The sequence below is a fragment of the Monodelphis domestica genome, chromosome 2 (genome assembly GCF_027887165.1).
Source record: "Monodelphis domestica isolate mMonDom1 chromosome 2, mMonDom1.pri, whole genome shotgun sequence".
Classification (NCBI taxonomy): Eukaryota; Metazoa; Chordata; class Mammalia; order Didelphimorphia; family Didelphidae; genus Monodelphis; species Monodelphis domestica.
In genome coordinates, this window is record NC_077228.1 from 336,921,682 (window position 1) to 336,938,127 (window position 16,446).

The 16,446-nt window shown below is 34.3% G+C and overlaps 1 protein-coding gene across 2 annotated transcripts in view; it reads right to left on the reverse strand.

Annotated features, from left to right (window-relative positions):
• Positions 1–370: 370 nt before the first annotated feature.
• Positions 371–16,446, reverse strand: part of IBTK (inhibitor of Bruton tyrosine kinase) — a 107,414-nt gene continuing 91,338 nt past the window's right edge. For both annotated transcript variants that reach the window (XM_007484255.3, XM_001375435.5), the window contains exons 29-31: positions 3,163–3,234; positions 2,079–2,211; positions 371–1,679 (exon numbers count right to left, since the gene is read on the reverse strand). In XM_007484255.3, the coding sequence (XP_007484317.2) occupies positions 1,548–1,679; positions 2,079–2,211; positions 3,163–3,234 (337 nt within the window). In that variant the 3' untranslated portion in view covers positions 371–1,547. The remainder of the gene's footprint in view (positions 1,680–2,078; positions 2,212–3,162; positions 3,235–16,446) is intronic.

Sequence of the window (16,446 nt, forward strand, 5' to 3'; positions counted from 1 at the left end):
AATTCCTTAGCTATTTTTGTACTTGTTTAAGCTTTTTCTTAATAAAAGTATTACCTTCTATTATTTGTGTTCAGGCTAATTTTTTTCAAGCTTTCAGGGACTCTTACTATTTGATGAACACATTTATGTTCACATTATTTTGCAAGTTTTAAGTATATATTTTATAAGTATAAATTCCATTAAGAAGAAATATAATTAATTTTATCTTTTATAAGTTATCTGCAAGTATAGGAAATGATCCTTTGGAGAGGTGAAAAATGCCTTATTACTCTTTTTTTTTTTATTCTTAATACATGGTAGATATAAACTTAAAAATATAGTTAGTATGACTCAGAGAACAAACTTAATAAAAATACTCGGCACAATGGTATGAATCAAGATTTAACTTTTTATTGAACTTCTGCTTCACATATTTACTGTGTCTGTGTGTTTGAGGGTAGATTATTTTTGTTTTTGGTATAGCAGAACATAAAATTATTAGTGAGCTGCAGCTACATTTCTTTCCAAAATAAGTTAATTCTAACAAAGTGTGTTCAGTCCATTCTTTCATGGATATGCAACATCTGTGGTTTTTTCCCTTTTACTCTGTCCAGAACCTTGATTGAAATGGGTAAGTTTTAAAGTTAAACCTATTCAAATGCAGACAAACAAATCAGTCTACCATAAGGCTAACAAACTTTTTTTTCATGTATAAATTTATTCACATAAACCAGACACAGAAAACTTTGTATACACAATACTGCAAAGCCATTTATCAACTCTCTTTGAAAGTAGTCATTTTATACATCCATAATTAAACATTCATTCTGGAATTTTAACACTTAGAGAAACTGAAAATCTCCCAATCAGAATTTGAAAAGGCTTAAAAGACAGTGAGGCTCCCAACTGCATTGGGGAACTCTATTTTAACTTCAGCTGTGCAAGATACTATTTTTTCTTCTTCCCATTCAGTCTGTTCCCAGGCCAAGATCATAGTAAAGAAAAAGCTACCCCAAGGGAACCAAGAACATTCTTAACTGCACAGAAAATATAAGATTAAGCATTAGTATCTAAAACCTCAGACCCCTTACTTAATGAACCCCTATATGTGGCTATCATCAAACTCTGGACATCAATAGTAGATTGAGAAAGCAATAGAATTCCTATTTCAAACATATCAATTTTGCATAAAAAATAAGAATACCAAGATATTTGGCAATTTTTTCTAAACTATTAACCACAAATTCTCAAATGGAAGATATCTTTTTTAATACGTCACTTTTATATTTCCATCACATATTACCACCCCACTTACTTGCAAATTTAACTTAAAGAATTCTACTTAAACTTAACATGGTTTAATGTTTATCATAGGTATTTTAAAAATTACTAAAAACACAATTCTGAAATCTCCTTTTGATTATACATTATACTTAAAATAACTATGGCCAAATGAAATTCTTCTTATTCCAGAATGAACTGTTGATATTTTAAGAATTCTTCCTCTCAGTCTATTTTCTACTATAAAGATTAAAAGGATGAAGTATGCATATCTAATCTGTAAGAGATTAGTATCCATGCTTGTTCCACATAGGTATGGCAATAGGTCCCTGAGATGCCCTTTCAACAATTACAAACTCATCGGGGTTGCCATATGCCTCATAGTGGATCAACAAGTCTTGTATTGCACGTTCCTCAACCTGAAAGGGGAAAAAAGGGGAAAAATTAAATTCTTTTTAAGTAAAAATCTGTAGAGATCAAGTGGAAAGATAAATATTGCTAATTCTGTAATGGTCACAAAAGCTTGAGGACAGGTTGTATCTAGTTTGTCTCTTTTCTGCACAGTACCTTGCACATAATAATCACTTAATGAATTAATTTGAAAGTGCTTTCATTATAGAGGGGAAAAACCCCCCACAATTTAACGTTTCTAAGTTATATATCAAAATATCCTCCTATTAATATTGAAACTAAAGAACCATTTAGTTTTGCTTTTATGTGTTAACACTTTAATTTGGTAGACAGATGTGAAGCATTGCTTCTGTCTACAAAATAATAATTTCCCAGAGTTAATGCTAAGTTCTGAGTTGTTCCTTTACCTGAATCAAGGCCAATGGTTTTTCTCGAATCCGGTTAAGAGCTGCCTCTTGCTGCAGCTCTTCCTCCACAATAGCTGCAAAAGTGACAGGAGCATTCATAGGAGGTGCAGTCAGTGATGAAGACAGCCAAGGACTACAAGAGAAAAATCATTGTTAATTTTCATTTATCTGGAATCAATGTCACAAAATATGTTCTATGGGGATAGGCAGCCTGAGGCAGGCATTAGGGCCAGAGAGACCTAACACATCCTGGTTATATGACCCTGGAGGGAATTCATTTAACCTTTCAGTGCATTTGAGAATTCTAAGACTCTCAGCTGCAAAGAAATTTCTAATAACCTTAAATGAAAGATGTTTTCAAATCCACAATTTCCCAATACCAATGAAATCATAGGTCATGATTGATGATGATGATGATGATGATGATAACAACTAATATCATATAGCATTCTAAGGTTTGCCAGGCAACCAGGTACCGCAGGGGAGAAAGCGCTCAAGCCTGGAGTCAGAATGGCATTTCCTGAGTTTGAATCTGGCCTCAGACACTTACTATCTGTGTGACTCTGTGCAAATCACTTAATCCTGTCTGCTTGTTTCCTCATCTGTAAAATGAGCTGGAGAAGAGAATGGAAAACCACTCCAGTATCTTAGGCATGAAAAGCCCAATGGGGTGCAAAGATTTGGACACAACTGAAAAAAGCCTAAACTAAGGTTTGCAAGAGCAAACAGGTTCAGAGTTCCTAGCCTCATGTTCCACACTATTCTTTATCAATGTTTTATAAATACTAATATTTTTTATCCATTTTCACAAAATGAACAAGTTGGCACAGAAATTTTTTGGGATTATTTTTTTTAAGGCTTCAAAGGTGATGAGGTAGGAGACTAGACAGGAGCGGAATATAAGGATATTAGCCAATAGTAGGAATTTAAGAGAAACCATGAAAATAGATAATATTCCTCTAGTCATACAACTGCCTTTTTTCATTCCCTCCTTTCATCTCCTTAAAATGCCTTTGCTATGATGGTTAGCATTCCAACTTTGAAGGATCAAAGAAGCAGTTAGAACTAGTTAATTCAATCTTACTTGGGACTCTCTATTAGTGGCAAATCTGAAGCATGGTCACCTTCAGGTCCTGGGTTACTTCGAGTAGAGTACCTGCAAAACAAATACCAAAAGAAGTTTTAAAAATAAATCTGGCCCTGAATATTAACAAATATACAGTAAAAATTCTTGGCTAATAAGAAAGGGGGCAAATCTCTAAAATAAGCTCTAGAGTCAAATATCTAAAGAGTTAGAGGATCATATAATAGAATCTTCTCATTTTACAAATGAAAAAACTGAGGCTCAAAATAGTCATATGAAATACAAGTCTAATATACAAAATTATGTAAGGGCAGATTGAGAAAGTCATCAAAAGAACACACATACATTCATATCACCCATAAATGCAAAAAGGTTTTTGAAGGCCAGGTAGAAAATGGCTATAGTTTTAAAAGTATTGCAAGGAATTAATAATCAGAAAATTTTTTATTTCCCTCAATAACATTCATTATGCATATCTCATAATGTACTAGATTTCTATTTCATCATCTCATCATGACACAAGGGCATGAAGATGATACTAAGTTCTTAGTATTACTCAGATATGAGACTGGAAACAGGTCTTGGAAGTCATCTGGCCCAACTTCTTCATTTTACAGATAAGGAAATTAAAGTCCCAAAAGGTTAAATCACTTATTTAAAGTCAAAGGCAATAAGTAGTAGTGTTGGAAACATAACCCAAATTCTTTGATTCCAAATACTTGCAACAAACTATCTCCAAGATTATAATCAAAGAAATAAAAGTTACGGCAGGTCCTCCAACAATAATAATGATGCTAATAATAACAATGATAATAGTTGATATTTATATAGCACTTCAAGGCTAGCAAAGCACTTCACAAATTATATCATCATCACAATAGTCCTGGGAGGTAGGTGTTATTATCCTTCTTTTGCAGTTGAGAAAATTTAAAGTAGAAAGAAGTGAAGTTACATGCTCAGGGCTTTACCTAATGTCCGAAGATGGATTTGAACTCTAGTCTACCCACTCTAGGTCCAGACCTCCCGATGCACTATGCCACCTAGCTGCTTCCAGCTAGAAATGCTTCAAAGTGTAAACATTAACAGTACAAATGGACTCTATCTATTGTTTAAGGACCAACCTAAATAAGTTCAGAAAAACTCATTACCAGAAGGATGGCCATCAAATAATTTATTATTATCTTTTTTTTTTGCCATCTACTAATTCTAAAGTGAAGCTATAGCTCATAAAATACACACCCTGATGAAATCACAAGTCATTAAAAGCAATGGCATTATTCAAAGCCTATTTTTAGTTCAGTGATCTGGTATGCCCTCCACTGACTCAGCTCATGGTCCTTTCATGCCTTCTCATCTGGTGTTGTTCACATTTCCTAAGTTCCCTAGACTGTATGGTTTCAATAGTGTTCTGTTCATAATACAGTACAGTTTAAATAGGATGGCTCACCAAACTATTCACTTTTTAGTCATGCTCCAGCTGTCATGTCCCTACTAAAATACAGTGAATACAAGTGATCTGACCAGTGCAGAGGCAGGACAGACTGTCACTTCACTTCCTCTGGATACTATATTTCTATTAATGCAGCACACGCATACACACACAGCTGGATCACAGTCTGGACCCACTGAACAAGGCATCAACTAAACCATAGTTTTTTTGTTGTCTTAAAATAAAATGCTATTGAGTTCCTTTTCTACTACATGGTACCACTGCCAACTGCTGTCACTGGTTTTTTTTAAAGCCTTATCTTCCATCTTAGGATCAATACAATGTATTAGTTCCAAGAAAGAAGAGAAGTCAGGATGAGGCAATGGGGGGTAAATGACTTGCCCAGGGTCATTCAGCTAGGAAGTGTCTTTAGTCAGATTTGAACCTACAATCTCCTGTCTCTAGGCCTGACTCTCAATCCACTGAGCCACCCAACAGGCCCCTGTCACTGATTTTTTGAAGCAGAAAATAAAAGCATTCCTATCCAATGGCTATTTTCCTGAGCTATTATGATTTATTAGATGATAGTCATTTTATCCCCCAAAGTTCCTATTACTTCAAATTTGCCAAGTCATCTTATTTGATCAAAATTAAATGCTAAGTAGCAGTTCCCTCTCAGTAGATATAGCTCTAAAGAGCTAAGATTTTCAGAAAGGAAAGTCAAGAACATATGAAATATTCTACCTCTTCTCAGAGTAATATCTGCTCTGATTAATTTAATGATTTGGTTTATGAAAGTCCCACTCACATCTTCTAATTGGTAGAATGATATATGATATGATTTACAGTGACAATATTTGTTTCAACTCAAACAAACATTTATTAAGTACCTATTATGTGCCAAAAAGTGGGTTAAGCACAAGACTTACAAAACAAAAAAGTTCTTTTATTCAAGGAGTTTACATTCTACTGCAGTTGGGAAAGAACATGTAGGAAGTTAATTGTCTCTCTTTTATCCTGAACCAAATTATTCTACTTTCACTTTTAGGTTCATGGGTTAGGAATAAATCCTTTTTGATTATAGCCATTATGTTGTGCTATCATATCTGTTTTTGAACAAATTCTACTAATAACTTCCCATCCAACTACACCAAAAAGCAAGAAATTATGAAAGGATTTGGGGGGGGGGTGGAAAAGGGGTGGGGGAAAGGAGGGAGAAGAGGTCTTAGGCCAATTTATTGGTGCAAGAACTCCCAAGGGAGAAAACTTCCTGCAAATGAAACAATTGGGGGAAGGGGGTGGGGAGAATCTTACATTTTTAGTTAGTTGCCATCAGTAGTACCTAAGGGTTCCTCCTTGCACTCCTCCCTGTTTCCCACAATTAACTTGGCCCACTAGATCCTATCTAGTGGACCCAACAGAGGCAGACATCAAAGGAAAAATCTCTCCTTTCCCAAACCTTCATGGCCATGACCCTTTTTTTCCATTTCTTCCTCCTGATGATGATTTTCTATCCTCATCCCTGCAGAAGGGAATCAATTGTTGTTGCTTTATTGCAACTCCTGGTCCATTTTATAATACAGACCATTTAAATGAATCTAAAGACAGCTAGGTGACACAGGTTTAGAATCAGGAAGATCCTTCTTCTTGAGTTCAAAGCTGACATCAGACACTTAGTAGCTCTGTGTTGACACTGAGCAAGTCACTTAACCCTGTTTGTCTCAATTTCCTCATCTATAAAATGAGGTTCCTTGCAGAACCTGGGAGGTTATTTGGGTGGATTTAGAATCCCTTAGAATTAGAAATCCTTTAATTATCCTTACATATTTCAATAAATATTTTATGTTTATAAGTCTCTTTAGCGTCCTTGTACCTGGCCCTGAAGGGAAGTTCACATTTGAGCTTCACCTTCATCACTGAAGATATTTTTGATTACATATCAGAACAGTTTGGGCCTGACTGGCAAGTTAAACAATCCTGAAAAGTTTTGAACCTATATTGAAACTGTTTTTCCATCTAAATATTTTATTTTTATAACTTGCTAAATTTTATTTTTACAACATTTGACTGGTACATTTCTTTCTTTGTATTTGGTAACCTTGTGATCATTAGAAGAATCTGCCAAAATGGTCTGTCACTCTCAAAGGGTTACCTGAATGTTACCAAATCACTTAAAACTACCTAAAAAGTCAGTAGTAGCAACCACAAATTAACCAATACAATGTGTACTACAGTAAATGACATTAGGTCAGTTCATCCACTTTCAACTAAATTTGGAAGGGACAAACAATGAAATCCAAAGTAAATTTCCAAGATTTTTATGTATTGCAAATCTATAATATGTTATAGTCTATTTAATAATCCAAAATTTGAATATGGATATTAAAGGATTTCAATATATAATTAAATAAAATTTTAAATGTACTTACAACTAATAATTTGGTAACTACATATTATTCTTTCATTAAAATGCTATAACTCCTCCTACTGTGCACCAATGTTCTTAAAAGGTTATACAAAAGAATAAGCTCTACTTTTGGAAGATCAAATCCTATCAAACTTTCTGAAAGGGCTTCAAAGGATAAATCTAACAATTAACTATAGTCTAACAGCTAGTTTAGCTAAAGTCAGAAAAGTTCATTTCAAGAAGGCTACACATTTGAAGAATTTTTTCACAACTAGAAATCCTTGGAAACTGTTCACTCAGGCTGAGATTTTGAAATCAACATTGATTAAATTATGTTCTTTTTTAAATGTTGAATAGGAATCATATTCAGAATCTAAAATTCACAAAAACAGTTGTTTCAGATGTTGATGGTCTCAAAATTCTAGACTTAAAAACAAATATTTAAAAAAAGGTTAAAAAATAAAAATTTAAACATATCACCTGGTTTTTCTTCAAATTGATTCACATTGTAGCAAAATTTGAGACCTAAATTTTAGGAATTAGCAACAAAGAAACAAGTCTCCTCACTAGTGGTTTTCATTACCAATTAGAAACTCAATTTTCTCTCAGAGATTTTAAAAACAAGGGTCAATATAAGGAGAGAGCTCATGCAAGTAACTTGCTAGAGACGGAAACACACAATTGGTTTTACTAAAGTTTAATCAGGCTTTTTGCATTTTATAGATAAGAAAAAATTAAGGCCTATACTACATCTATAAAGAGATTTTGAGCTAAAGAATCAGATGTCAGAAAAACATGCAAAAAATAGTGTTGAAGAATTTTAAGTGTCCATCAACTAAAAATTTATAAGAATAAACAAAAATTACAGGCTTCTCTAACAAACATAAGAACACAGTGCTATTCTTAAGACTAATAGTTTTGACAAATCATGCTTTTTACAGTGAGATTGGGAATTCATGTCATCTGTGGAATTTCCTGAGATTCCTTTGTAAAAGGAAAAAGAAATTATGTTACCTCATCTCCAACCTAATTATCCATTATTTCCCTACTCAAACCCTGTACTTCAATCTGAATGATTTACTCAGTCAGCTAAATATGTCATAAGCATATTCTTTATCCATTCTTTTGCTGACCTTCAATACTTTCCACCCTCTTCTCTATTTCTCTATGTTCTAACATTTCATTTCAGCCCCAAAAACCTATGTGCAACGATCTCTCCCTCTGAACCACTCATTCAGCTCTTACACATGATCTTTGTGCTATTTTCTTTGATTTGCTGATAATATAGATAATATAATACAAATTCTATACTTAATGTTTACTGAATTTATGTTTGAATCCTGTGTGGACATTTAATTTGTTACTTGTGCTTTCTTTTAGACCAGGAATCCTTGATTATTCTTTTTAAAATCCTTTAAATAGGGTTCCAGTACAATATTCTTCACAAAGTAGGTGTTCAAAAGTATTTCTTAAATGAGTTTTCTATTTCAGAAATTAAAGTCAGGATGCTAAATTTTAATTAGACTCATTTATGCTAACATGTCATTCAGTCATTTTCAGTCATGTCTGACTCTATGACCCTTAGAGTTTTCTTGGCAAAGATACTAGAATGGTTTATGGTTCTTTTTATAGTTCATTTTACAGATGAGGAAACCAAGGCAAACAGCATTTAGTGACTTGCCTAGGATCACACCACTAAGTAAGTTTCTGAGGCCAGATTTGAACTCAGGTAGAGAAGTCTTCCTGATTCCAGGTTCTGTATTTTATCCACTTGGATACCTAATTAGTCCATGTTGACATATTTGATTAGATAAAAGAAATCCAAAAACCCACTCTCAAACTATATTTTAATAATATTCTTCCTACTATTCCTATATCTATGCATACCAAATAGCTATTTGAAGCAATTCACAGTTATTGAATACCCAATAGATATATGACATTATTATAAGGTTCTGCTAAAATAGAACAGAATATAAGTTTATTTTCTAAAGTTGGGAAACAATCAGTTATTTGTCATTAACTAGTCAGATTAAAGTAAATAATGAGCAGCATCAATGCTATAGTATATTCTAATGACCAATTAGGTAACAAAAATTTTGTCCCAGTTCCATTTAAATGGAAGTTCTTAGATGTAATGTTTTTCTAAAATAAATAAAACTTCCAGGGATAGCATACAGAGCAATATAAAAGTTTAAGCCAAAATAAAATATAGATAATAGTTTACACATGCCACATTAAAATCCAGTTTTGCACTATATTAAAAGCTATTATGAAATTTTGTTTCTTCTATTAGCAAAGAAATTCTAACATTAATAAAGCATGAATTTTTGGTGTGTAAACAATACAACACATAGAAACCATTTTTCTTGCACTGGATGAGGACTGTCAAATTTTCAAATGCATTTTGAGAGATGTGAAAACTTGTGAGGGTGGCAATATGGTGAAAGACGGAGATCCCTATAAAAAGACCAAAATATTAAAATCTTGAAGAATTAAAGGTATAAAAGTTTGTTTTATTCTTATCTAAAAGAGAGGAAATGAACTTTATGAAGAATAGACACATATTTATTGATTTAACTGTACCGTGATCACGAAATGGTTATTATAATATTGATCCAAGAATTCTCATTTTAAACTACAATTAGGTTACATGTTTTACAAGTATTCTGTGAAATTTGTACATTAATATGTTACAGAGAAAAGAAAGTTTACTTCCCAAGAAATCTTCAAAAAACAAACCAAAAAAAGATATGGTATTATGAGTAGATTAGATGACTTCTGCAGGTCCTTACAGATGCAGAAATAAAGTGAAAATGAGTTCTAATCCCAACTCTGCCACCTGGGGGGTGGATGCAAGATGGCAGCTTAGTAGCATTGAAAGCCAAAATTGCTCTGACAGTCTTTCCAAACCAATCTTTAAAAAGGTTAAAGCCTCAAAAGGAATCAAAAACCAATAGCAACATGGACTGAGAGGGTTCCCTGCTGAACATATCTTGAAAGGTAGTCAGAAAGTTGATTTTTATGGGATAAGAGGGAACTGGAAGCAAAACTGCATACAGCGGAGTGCTGGATGACCATCCTTCCACCTACCAAGCTAAGTTCTGTGCCTGGACATAGATCAACTTTGGGATCCTGAGATGAAGGCTACACCGGCAAAAGAGCACCTCAGACCCACCCCTTGAAGTCCTGGGTCCTGGCACCAACCCACAATGAGGCCCAGAAATCCATAGTACTAGACCCTTTCAAGTCTTCTCTACTGTGGTGAAGACCTAGTCCCAAGGCAAAATAGCTCACAGGGCCAAACCCTGGAAGTCAGCATCAAAGGAGACAGAATCATCAGCTTTCAGAAGTCCCAGGCCATAGGCCAAAAAAAAAAAGGCTGAGAAAACGAGCAAAAGGTCACTTAATGCTTGAAAATTTCTATAGGAACAAAGAGCAAAGCATAGAACCAACAGGGGATGGTGAGATCCAAGAATCACATGGCAACGGTTAAACAAATAAAAGGAATTGGTCTCAAGCTCTGGAAGAACTCAAAAAGGAATTTAAAAATCAAATAAGACAGGTTAAAGAAAAATGGAGAAAAATGAAAGTAATGCAAAAGGAAAATAACAGCTTAAAAAGCAAAATTAGTCAACTTGAAAACGAGGCACAAGAATCCAATGAAGAAAACTTTCATAAAAAAACAGAATTGACCTACAGGAAAAAAAGGCAATATAATACACTGAAGAAAAGAATGTCATGAAAAGTAGAATAGACCAAATGGAAAAGAAGGATAAAAATGCCACAGAAGAAATTCAGTTTTTAAAAATTAGAATTAGACAAACAGAAGCTTATGACTTCATGAGACAACAAGAAACAATAAAACAAAATCAAAAGAAATAGAAAATATGAAATATCTCATAGAAAAAACAACTGACCTGGAAAATAAATCTAGGAGAGACAATTTAAGAATTATTGAACTGCCTGAAAGTCATGACAAAAAGAAAAGAAAAGAAAAGAAAAGAAAAAAAGCCTGGACATCATATTACAAGAAACTATACAAGAAAAATCTTCTGATATTCTTGAACAAGAGGATAAAACAGAAATTGGAAGAATCCACAGATCATCTCCTGCAATAAATCCACAAATGAAAATCCCAGGAATGTTATAGCCAAGTTCAAGAGCTCCCAGGCCAACAAGAAAATACTGAAAGCAGACAAATAGAAACAATTCAAATATCATGGAGCCCCAGTCAGGATTACATAGGATTTGGAAGCTTCTACATTGAAGGACCAGAAGGCTTAGACTATGATATTCCAGAAGGTAAGAGAACTGAGTTTACAACAAAGAATCACCTATCCATCAAAATTGACTATATTCTTTCAGGGTAAAGTATGGTAATTTAATTAAATAGAAGATTTCTATACATTCCTAAAGACCAGACTAAACAGAAAATCAGATATCCAAATACAAAATTCAAGAGAATCATAAAAAAGGTAAATAATACAAAAAGTTTAAGGGTTTCAATGAGGTCAAATTATTTATATGCCTATATGGAAAGATGATATCTGTAACTCTTAAAAATTGTAATCTTTATGATAGTAATTACAAGAAGTATACATATACAGAAAGTGTGATAGTAAGCTATTTAGGATATATCAAAAAAAACTAGGGGTGAAAAAAATATTGTACTAAGAGAAATGGGAAGAGAAGTAAAATGGGGTAAATTATATCATATGAAGAGGCACAGTGGAAGAAAATACTATTATAGTGGAGGGGAGGATGAAGGTGGTGATGAGTAATACTTACTACTTTCACTAGAATTGTCTCAGACAAGAACAGCCAGTGAGGCAGGAAGAGGCAGAGTGACTAAAAACAAAACACTGTTTTGGAGGGAAATAGTAAAAGGAGAAATAGCAGGATTAAAAGAGGAAATCAAGATGGAGGGAAATAAACAGATGATAATCATAACAGTGACTATAAATGGTATGAACTTGCCCATAAAATGGAACTGGATAGAAGAATAGATTAAAAACAAGAATCCTATCATATATTGTTAATAAGAAACACATTTGAAGCAGGAAGACACACAGAGTAAAGGTAAGAGGCTGGAACAGAATCTATTGGGCTTCAACTGAGACAAAAAAGCAAGAATAGCAATCATGATCTTAGACAAAGCTAAAGCAAAAATTAATCTGATCAAGAAACGAGGAAGGGAATTACATCTTGACAAAAAGTAGTAAAGGCAATAAAGAAATATCAGCACGTAACATATATGTACCAAATGGTATATTTTTATTTAGATTTTTAAAGGAGAAACTTAAGAATCTTAAAGAAGAAATAGATAGCAAAACTGTTAGTAGGACCTCAACCTTCAGCTATCAGAACTAGATAAATCTAACCAAAAAGTTAGTAAGAAGGGAAATGAATAAAATTTTAGAAAAGTTAGACTGAATAGATATCTGGAGAAAATTTAATATGGATAAAAAGGAATATACCTTCTTTTTAGCAGCTCATGGTGCATATACAAAAATTAACCATGTATTTAGGGCATAACAACTTCACAACCAAATGCAGAAAAGCAGAACAAAAACAACTTTTTTCAGATCATAATTAAATAAAAATTATATTCAATAAGGGTTTGTGGAAAGGCAAATTAAAAATCAATTGGAAACCAAATAATCTAATTCTCCAAGATGGGTAGGTCAAAGAACAAATCAGAAACAATCACTGATTTAATGAAAAAAAAAATGATGAGGAGACAACATATGAAAATTTGTGGGATACAGTCAAAGTAGTATTAAGGGTAAAGTTTATATCCTGGAATGCTTATCTCAAATAATAATAGAGAATATAATAGAGAATAATAATAGAGAAAATAATAGAGAAATAGAGAAAAAGCAGATCAATGAATTGGGCGTGCAACCACCTCTGCCAATTGTGTAACCTCAGGCAACTTACATGACTTCTCTGAGCCTCAGTGTCATAAGACTTCTAAGATCCCTACATCTTGAAACCAATAAATGCACATATTTTAGCAAAAAGCCCAAGAACTCTCAATTTTACAAGTCACTGTTTAAAAAATCCACTTCTCCATAGAAAGAAATGGACATGCTATCAGATAAGAGACATTATGCAGAGAAAAATATTGAATTAATTAATGGTACCTCAAATTTCAACAATAGATTAAAATTATTGCTCAAAATATTTTTGTGAATTCAATCAATAATCATTTATTAAGAGTTTCTGTGTAAGTACTTGGGGTATAAAGACAAAAATAAAAGTATCTGGCCTTCTGCAAACCTAATCATACACAAAGAACTAGCAACCAGAGACCTCATATAGAAGGTGGTAGTTAAGACTTGCTTTAAAAGAAACAGAAGATTGTAATAATAGGTAAAGATGAAGTTCACTCAGCATAGCAGACAATTTATGCAAAAGCACAGAGAAGGGAAATGAAGTGTCCTGGGTAAGAAATAGCAAAAAGGCCAGTTTGGAAAGCAAAGTAGGTGAGGGTACAAAGTAATGCATAAAAAGGGTAGAAAGGTAGGTTAGAACTAGGTTCTAAAGGATTTTGAAATGCCAAATAAAGGAGTTTTCATTATGTTTGTTCAAATACAATTCTGGAAGGTATAATTTGAAAGACAAATATTAAATGTTTCATTTATTTAAACTACCAATATAGCCAGCCTTCAACAAATTTGTATTAACTAGGTAGGTGTGCTCTGACCAGGCAACTCAGAGCTTCTGTGTAATTCAGTTTAATATTTTCTTTACTAGTTTGAAATATTATAAAAATAGCTAACACTGGCTTACTAAAATCACTTCAATTTATTACAAATGTTACCTACTTCTCAGAATGAAGCTATATGCTATTGTATTCTATTATGGGAAAACTTGCCTAACAATGTTACTTTTGAGTATAAGTTACCCTTGTACACATATTCATTCCTTAAAACTTCATACACAGACAAAATTCAACAGTGTGGGTTGCAGGAGGGAGAGAAGAGAAAAAAATTTGTTTTCAGAGAATTTTCTTAAAAATTACCATGAAAATGTTTATTTTAGGAAGCTGAGTCAAGATGGCGGCCTAGAAGTTCAAACCTCTGAATACCCTTACTTATCGATCACAAACTGAATGCTCCTAGGAGACTGAAAATCAAACTTAAGAACAAGAAAGAGCCAAGGAACCCTCCTGATTGACTTAAATCAAAAAGTATGCCCCCAAAAAGCCGGAATCCGAGAACACTCAGGTTTAAGAGGAAGACAGAAGGAGGTCCCAGGACCCATCCCCCCTCCCACCTATAGCGCTGAGACTTCAGAGGCAGCGGGAACTTCTGGGTGGGCAAAGGCGCTGGTCTGCAGGGTGTACCTTGAAGGCAGGACTGTGCCAAGTTTAGAGTGCCCAACACAGATGGCGGGGAAGGAGCTAGAAAGGGAGCATAGACCTGGCAGCCTGGCCATAGCTGCGGAGATCCTCCATATTTGCTCCAGCCTTCCAGGTGGTTTTGAACTCAGAGCACACCGAGCCCAACTAAGATGAACTTAATCTCATCAAGTCTACAGAACTCAGGGAAGCCCAGGCTCCACACCCATCCTCATTGACTGCTGGGCTTTAATCCAATCAAAAGCCTCCAGAAGACAGGGAAGCTCAAACCCCCAACAACCCTCCCCCACAGACTACACTGAAATATCTTCTGTTAAAGCTCCAAAAGGGGAGACTGACAGAATCCCCCAAAACCAAAAAAATGAGAGCAAGAGCACAAACAAATACGGGGAGTAAAGAATGGGTGAATATGAGCAAACAACAGAAAAAGAAGAAACTACAATAGACAGCTTCTATTCGGCAAAAGGAACAGAGGGGGAGAGATCAGCAAATGATAAATCAGAAATCCCAGTGAATTGGATACAGGCCGTGGAAGAACTCAAAACACAATTAAGAGAGGCTGAAGACAATTGGGAAAGGAACTTAAAAATTAAGATAAGTCATCTGGAAACAGAGGCACTTGAACTAAAATGAGAAAATAGTGTCTTGAAAGCCAAAATAAACCAGCTGGAAAATGAGGGAAAGGAGATGAAAGATGAGGTAAAGAGAATGAAAGTTGACCTTCAAAGAAAATCAGACCAGAAGGAAAAGGATGACCAAAAAGCGAGGGATGAAATCCAGTCTTTAAGAACGAGAATACAACAGGAATTAAGTGACCTAACAAGGCAGTAGAACACTATAAAACAAAACAAAAAGAATGAAAAAATTGAGGAAAATATGAAGCATCTTATTCACAAAACAGAAGATTTAGAAAATCGTTCAAGAAGAGACAATTTAAGAATAATTGGACTACCAGAAGCCCACGACAAAAGAAAAAGCCTGGACAAAATACTAGAGGCAATTATCCAGGAAAACTGTCCCGAGATCCTAGAACAAGAGGGGAAAGTGGAGATTGAAAGAATCCACAGATCACCCCCTGTATTTAAAATGACAACACCAAGAAACGTTATAGCCAAATTCAAAAGCTATCAGACCAAAGAAAAGATATTACAAGCTGCCAAGAAGAAGCCATTCAGATACCACGGAAACGCGGTGAAGATAATACAGGATCTAGCTGCATCCACACTGAAGGACCAAAAGGCATGGAATATGATATTCTGGAAAGCAAGGGATCTAGGTCTACAACCAAGAATAAAATACCCATCAAAACTGACTATATTCTTACAGAGGAAAGTATGGTCACTTAACACAGTAGAAGAATTCCAAGCATTCATAAAGAAAAGACAAGACCTAAACAGAAAATTTGATGTCCAAGCACAGAACAAGAGAATCATCAAAAGGTAATTTTAAAAAAGAGGGGAAAACAAAACAAAACAACAACCAAAAATTTTTAAGCGACTCAATAAGTTAAAATGATATGTATCCCTATAAGAAAAGAGGTCATTGGTAACTCTTAAAAACTGTTGCTATCACCTGGGCAGCTAGAAGAATTACACTTAGAGGGAACAGTGACAAACTGTATAGGATGAAAGGACAAGACATAAATAGGCATATAGATATATGCATGTATAACTACATATACGTGTGTGTGTATATATATATATATATACACACACAACTAGAGCTAAAAAAAGAGGTTAATACTAAAAGAAATGGGAAAAGAAACAAATGGGGGTAAATTTATATGTCACAAAGAAGCTCATTGTGGGAGGGGGGAAGAATATCAATACACTGGAAGGGTAAAGAGGTTGGAGATAGGAAATACTCAATTCTAATGTGCTTTGAAACTGACCCAAAGAGAAAAGAACAATCCATTCCACTGGGGCAGATAATAGATTTGCACCCTATAGGGGAGTAGAATGGTAACAAACGGAATGGTGGGGAGAGGGTGGGCAATTTTAGAAAGACTACAGGGGAAAAAAGGGGGAGAATGAGAAGGGAGGGGGGTAGAAGGGAAGTAAAATAAGGGTGGGAACTAAG